This window comes from Coniophora puteana (genome assembly GCF_000271625.1).
Source record: "Coniophora puteana RWD-64-598 SS2 unplaced genomic scaffold CONPUscaffold_6, whole genome shotgun sequence".
In the NCBI taxonomy this organism is placed as follows: domain Eukaryota; kingdom Fungi; phylum Basidiomycota; class Agaricomycetes; order Boletales; family Coniophoraceae; genus Coniophora; species Coniophora puteana.
In genome coordinates, this window is record NW_006913058.1 from 1,737,134 (window position 1) to 1,744,333 (window position 7,200).

A 7,200-nucleotide genomic window follows, 5' to 3' on the forward strand; every position below is an offset into this window, starting at 1 on the left:
CCTGTCAAAGTATGACGTCGCACACAATCACAGATCAACGCACGAACGGTCGAACGTTCCGAGTCTAAGCGCCACACTGTCGTACTTGGCAAACCTGCAGACCTGTCCGCCTTATCTTTGCCCTACCTACCCCCGCCTTCTCTGCTCTAAGCAGTGTGTAGATGAAACAGAAGCCGAGCTCGCCGATCGCACCCTCGAAAAACAATATGAATCGCACCTCCCATTCGCCGGCACTAATCCTTTCTCGTCTCGACTTCCTCCCGTTCTGAAGCACATGCACATGCACATGATGAGATGGGCCCAACCTCATGTATCAGCAACATGTCTTCCAATACCAATGGTAAGACTCCCACGACGGGCCGACCAACAGATCGGTTTTGGTCCGAGGATAGACAATTCGTAGCATAGCAGATAATCTCCGCACTTCATAAATCATTCTCGAAAATGAAGAACCCCACCTTCGATGTATTGAACTTTACATTTACACTTCGTCGAACACATGCCTTCCCGTCTTCGCGCTTGGCAACGTCAAAGACACCAACAACGGACGTCATCGATATATCGTACGACACCCACAGAACAAGGCTATTTACGGTTCAATGTACTCGCGATCCTCGTATAGTTCTACTTGGCATGAACTGCATCAGTCGGTCTAGCAGTACCCAACTTGATGACACCTTACGACACCAGCGAGCAAGATATCATTGTCCGTTGACGTTCATTCATACCAACGCACGCACCTTGATAAACACATAACTTATATGCTACACAGAAACCTAAACAGCGCTAGCCAGGCAAAAGTCCGAGAGTACTTTATATACCCCTAGCCTACCTATAAGCCTATGTACACCGACCCGGCCCGCAGATATGTACAATATCTTCCTCGGACTCCCTGGCCGCCCTCCGTTCTCGCCTACCACGTCGACATATGTGTTGTGCGTGAGCGCGAGTAACAGCAAGACGAACCAGAAAAGCCAAAGTTTGTCGTATAACCACCTGGCCCGATAACATATAACCGGGCCGCCTAAGTAAAGCGAAAAGGAAATGAACGCACAGGAAAACCGGAACCGAAACGAGAGAAAAAATCAGACAGAAGAAAGGGCAAAGAAAGGGTGGAGTGAGAGGAACGGCGGGATGGTGAAACGTCTATGCGGAAGCGACTAAATTACTATACGCGTACGGTATTTCAGAGCAGGGTACGGAGATATGCGGTGGGAGAAGAGCAAGGGGTAGGTAGACGATACAGCTTGAAGCTTGAAGCACGGCCATAGTCGAGGGATATGTTCTGATTACAGCTCGGGCGGAAGCCACGATGTGATCAGAATGCCGCACGAAGCCGCGTCTGCGTTGCAATGGTGAGAGCGGGAGAGATGTTGGGATGGCTTGAATATGCAGATGCGGTTTTGTGTAGGAGAACGCGTCTATTGGAAAGTGCGTGCGAGATGCGAGATGCAACGACGCGGATGCCAAGTCGGGGGATGTATGTAGTAGTGCAGGGAAGAGTCTAGCCCGTGAGCAGAAAAACCAAGCGCATATATGCGCCAAGCCTTCGCCCATGCGGCGGTAGATGCAGGGTATGGGATGATGCTGGTATGCGCCAGCCTGTACGTTAAACCGCAGGCCAGACGATGCAGTTGGTAATTGATAAAGCAAGAAGAAGGGGAATGGGATAGTGGGCGTTAAAGGTCGTTAGAAAAAGACCGAAAGCGCGGCGCTCCCTGATGGAACACTGCGAAACGCGTGAGTAAACCAGCTTATCGCCGGCCCTTCTTGCGGTGTGCACCGTCGACCTGGGCACCTGCAGCCTCGACGAGCTCCTTGAGCTCGCCCGACTCGTGCATTTTGCGCAGCGCATCAATCCCGTACTGGGGCTTGCCGCCGATGACGAGGACCGGGAACTCGGTCGCACCAGTGATGCGCTCAATAAGCGGGAACAGGACCGCCTTGTCGGCTGTGCAGGCGGGCGCAAGGAGCCAATCAGGAGCGCGGATCGATCGGTGCGACGGGACCAGAGCCGAAAAAAAGATCGAATAATTGTCGGAGAGTCCACCAATCACGTGAGAAAAAGGAAGCATGTGGAGCCATAACGTCAGTCACCGGAAGAACAAGGCCGAGAACACAATGGAGACGGTCTACGCACAGCGTTGGTCAACCTCGAAAACTTTCGGGGCGGGGGCAAGCTGCATGCTCTCAAGCATCCTCACCACCTCGCGCGAGACGGCGGAATGTTTCTGAAATACGTGGCATATATGAATTAGTACAACCTTTGTTGCCATAGCACGGATAGTGTATAGCAGTGCGCACCTTTGCGAACGCCATCACGGGGTACCGGGCCCATGTCTCCTTCACGGTCTGATCGAGCTCCTTACGGGCGCTCGGGGCACGAACATTGAAGTCAAGGACGAGTTGCGGGTCGATGGGCTTCGCGGGATCGACAGACTTGGGGATGGTGTTCGACGGGAGAACAGCGAGGAATGCCGAGACGGCAGCAAGCTCTTCTTCCGGCGTGAGCACCAAAGCAGGAACGGCGGTTTTGACATGAGGCTTCACGGGTGGGTGGACGTCCGCGCGATGGGGCCGCCCCATGACACGCGAACGGGGTGCGGCGACCTCGTCCATCTCGGGGACTACCTGCGCTGCGTTGCCAGGGACGGCATCGGGAGGCAGGACGAATGCCGCCTTGGGCCTTGAAAGAACCGCAATGGCCGGAGGCTGAGCGATGGATGGGCGGAAGACGACGAAGACTGCGAGAGCACAGAGGGTGCAGAGGGCAAACAAAGTCGTCCGGGAGTGCAAGCGGGAGAACTGGACCGGCTTGCGAGCACTGCCAGTGAGGGGGAGGAGAGTGGTGGTCGAGGAGAGAACCGTCATGATGCGACCCCGGGCACTGCCTGCGATACTTCTGTTGCTTTTGAAGGCGCTTCCTGATGTACCTGACGGGGAACGTGGGCTCGAGGACGTGGTCGAGGCCGCAGGGGGAGGGGCAGCAGGAGGCGGAAGCGAAGAAGATACAGGCGGGGGCAGGCGGGCGGAGGTGTTACGTCTGTGCATGGCAGATTATATAGAAGCCAAGAAATATGAAAAAATGAGTAAAACAAGATTAAAGAGCGAGCGAAGTTGGCGGCAGATAAGGATCGTGGGGTGGGTGAATGGAACACTATGGAAAGCTGCTAGGCTGGCAGGCAACTTCGGTCGAAGGAAGAAGGCAACTTAAGGTCACCGCATCAAAATCATACACCACGTTGCTTTACTGATCATCCTCTTCCCACGGCTCACAAAATCACCCTTTTTGTGGTGTGGGCCAGCCGTTCGGTCGATCTCTTCGTCCGAGCCCGCTGGCGAAAAGACAACCAGTCGCTTTTTCATTCGCTTTGCTGTCCATTCGCCCTCCCCCGCCGCCGGAGCCGCCCAGGTACTGACCTGAATATTCAGGAGAGACCATCTATTTTTATGAACTACAGGCCCAGGTACCATGTAAAGAGACAAGTGAGTGCACCGCGAAACCTTGTTATGATTAAAGGGTCCCGTTATCTGGTCTTCGGACGGGGGCAGATCTCGGCCGCGTACGTATGGGATCACCTATTAGGATCACTCTGGCTCGAACCATTCCAACCCGTATGCGGTGATAACGCAATCGGCGTCAGTCGCCATCAACCCTCTCATTGAGCACACAAAAGTCTTGGCACCGCAACGGCTTTCACCGAATCAGCCTCTCGTTCATCTCTATCCGAGCCAGTCTGGCAGCTGAATCCCAGCGAACCACATCCCCTCCTGTTCTTCACGTTGCCGTGCTCCACCTCGACACGCCTTCCGACACACACCGATCGACTCTCGACCGACGACCCTCCGGCGCCTCGTTGCATCCCCGTTTTCTCCGTCGACGCCACCTTCTAATTCGCCTCCCTGGCCTCCATCGACACTCCCCAACTCTCGATGTCGTTAGTCGTCCTCCTATTTGTCTTGCTCGGTTCTAGGGTTGAGGATGCTTCCAGTTGGCCTCGACGATCAGCGAAGGCACCGATATTCCAAAATACATTGGTGACGCACGTTCTTCCCGGACCTCTCGAGGGACGATAGAAGCATCTTCTTGCGCCATGATCGGGTACCTTCCCGCACGGGCAACTCAATTGCAAAATAGTGTTCCACACTGTAGGCTATTGCAGGCACGTCTGCCCGCAAACTCCAAGTAAGGCATTTCCCCTCCTGTCCCTGCTCATTTCCTAGTTCTGGTCGCTATTAACGCTCGTTGATCATGCTACACCAAGAGCGGACTTCGAGCCCTGATAGAGGCACTTCTTCTCAGTGCATTGGTCATGAAAGGGGCGACAGCGGGCACGGAAGAACCAGGTAAGATGCTTCAGTCAGTTGCGCCAGATGAAACAAACATGTGCATCTCCAATTTCATCTCATCTACCAAGTTTTCTGCTTCAAAGTATATTAAGCAACCACTCGCTCGTTCTCCTTGCTCCGCCGTTCGAGTGCGTTATCTTCGACTCCCTGTTCTGTACGACAGTGGCATACCTCTCACACCGCAATCGCGTACTGTATTTACCCCGCCCAATCTTGGTCGGACCGACTTATCTTATCAGGCGCATATGCTCGCCGCCGGTATCACAATCTTCTTTCTCCGCATTCATATGTTGATTCTAGGACTCACATGTGCATGGAACATGGGGTCTGGATATGCATCTTGCTAGATGCAAACGGCGCGAACTGGCGCGAACGAGATCGCCTTCCTTCACAAACCCCTCGCCGCTCGCGAGCTCGGCTCAAAGCGACGTCATGCGTTGCGATCAGGTCAAAAAGCGCTGGTCCCTGTGAGCGCTGGGCGCTTCGGTGCATCATCTATCCGAATCCGGAGATACGCTTGACACGCGCTTGACATATGTCGAGCTAAACTGTCAACGAAAGATGTCTTCCTCGGGCCTTTCAGATCCAATTTACTCAGATCCCCATCCATATCAGCCAGGTGCAACATATGAGAGCATAGGTTGGTCATAAATCCAAAGCGATCCCCTCACAGAGAACGCTGTTCGAGATCGACAATCGAACATAGCGCCTTCGGTGTATGGGATGACACAGGTCGCCTTTCCCCTCTTCACACGAAGAGGACTCGCCAGCGCAGAGAGCTGTAAAAAAAAAAACCTCGTAATCGCCTCGTATCGCTGATAAGCTCCAGGTCTTCCGGGGATGATCAGCTTCACACACGGCTGGCCGGTCCATATGTTCCTCGAGGTTCCTCGTCCAAGAAACGAGACAAAGATCCCGCCAAGCGCAACGTTAGCTTGCTTTTGCTTTGCAGCCATGCTGTCGACCCCATCAAAACAGTCTCGATCGGCGATTTCGCGGCTGCAGCCCGTCGCGCGTGAGACGTCATGATAACGCTCATGATAGGCTCGTGCGTCGCGACAACAAGCGCCGGGTGCCCGTCGTTAAGCGTCGTTAATACCATGCGGCTTGCTGATCCCCAACGGGAGAGTTTGAAGAACCCTGAAGGCAAGACATACGACATGGAAGCAGCAGCGTCGGTGCCTGTGACTTGCTTCTCGGTCTCGTGGATTTTCAAGGTTGAGTTTCTTCGGGTAAGGGGCATAATTGAGCACGCGGTGAGTGGCTCTCGTGGTCATATTGTGCTGCGCAGCGCGGAAGCATCTTTGATCCCACTCTCAGTTGACGTGACAAATAGAAAAGGAAATGTTCATGCGGAGACCACGGTAATGTCTGCGAACGTCCAAGTCCGCGCGAGCACAGCCGCTACTACGGCATCTGGCCCTCCGACGTCTACCACCTTCTACCACCTCTAACCCTGTCGATTGCAAGTCAACCATCAGCTCAAGGAGTCAGAGCCTCATAAAGTGCTTGCGCCCCGATACTACATCGAACGCTTCCATAAATCACATCCACTAACGACAATGGAAACGCATGCGTTCTCGCCTCCGGGGTTTCATTCAAGTTGTACCTCCGTTGGGATGTGGACCCTATCTTCATTTACTCGTCAGAGAATCATTAACCTTAGGTCCAGGTATTATCGCAACATCTTATCATTCTACGAATTGCTATGGGTTCTGCTTTGGACAAAGGACACTGCGCTTGAGATTACAGTGTCGCTCTCCGCGATACATCTCAATGAAGTTAGTGTTTATATAAGATATTCTCGCTTTTACCTCCTCCCCGTTTGTTCCTGTTCACGCATACGATCTGTCTACCATAAGGCACAGTCTCAGAGAACAGTACTTGAGCCATGATTTTGAATGAATGTCATTACAATGAAATCTGAGAAGTCGAACAGCGCATCTTTGTTACATTTGCTCTAAAATCTATCCATCTCTCGGATGACGCTGTAACCTAATAAGTGACACCTGCCCCCAAGATTGATTTACGCCCCATCATCCCGTGTCGATCTCGAGACCTTATCAAAGGGCGTCAAAGAAAGTAAATAATAATTAAAGCAGGTCATCTCATCACTTGTTGGATACTTACGCACCAAACGTATGGCTTTAGCCTCGGGCTCCGTCATATGATGAGAAGAGTGACTAGTGACTCGAAGCCACCCACCGCGTGCGAAAAACCCTGCCAAAAGGACCAGCTCTTGGCACAGCCACGATCCATCCCTTGTTCTTTCTCTCCCCTTTGTCGCTAAGCCACTCTTGAAGCGGAGCCTGTCCTGTACACTAAGGACATATCTGGAAGAAAGGGCTTGTTTCCCATAGGAAGAAAAAACGAGGCAAAAGTCCGGAAAGAACACCCGGCGTTGATGCAACTTTGACGCCAGAACAAGGTAACCCTTAGTGCCTTGTTCTTTCATGCCCTTGCTTACCTTGTTGTAAAACTATCGCACTTGAATAAAACTCCGTCGTGTCGTCGATTTATGAAATTCCACCACACCATTATAAAATAGAAACAGCTACTTCCAGTACGCATCCTCCAGCCTCTAGAATCGTTGTGTGTCACTCATGCAAGGATGTGACATCGGATACATTAAGCGCCATGCATCCTTGCCTTAACATCCCTGAGCTGAGGCACTCGATAGCGGAACAAGTAGATGGGAAGGCTACATTGGCTCGGCTCGCTCGAACTTGCAAAGTGCTCAAGGACCCCGCGCTGGATGCGCTTTGCAAAACCATCAGCAGATTTCAGATCTCTTCATGTGCCTTCCATCGGATGTACGGCGCATAATCACAGTGACTGCCACCCCCGCAA

At 52.7% G+C, this 7,200-nt stretch overlaps 1 protein-coding gene across 1 annotated transcript; it reads right to left on the reverse strand.

Moving 5' to 3' along the window:
• Nucleotides 1–1,754: 1,754 nt before the first annotated feature.
• Nucleotides 1,755–2,586, reverse strand: CONPUDRAFT_55596 (uncharacterized protein; the record flags this gene model as incomplete). Its single annotated transcript, XM_007770017.1, has 3 exons — nt 1,755–1,951; nt 2,141–2,231; nt 2,305–2,586. The coding sequence occupies 3 exons, from the start codon at nt 2,584–2,586 to the stop codon at nt 1,755–1,757; spliced, it is 570 nt and encodes a 189-aa protein (XP_007768207.1).
• Between the last annotated feature and the right edge of the window lie 4,614 nt (nt 2,587–7,200).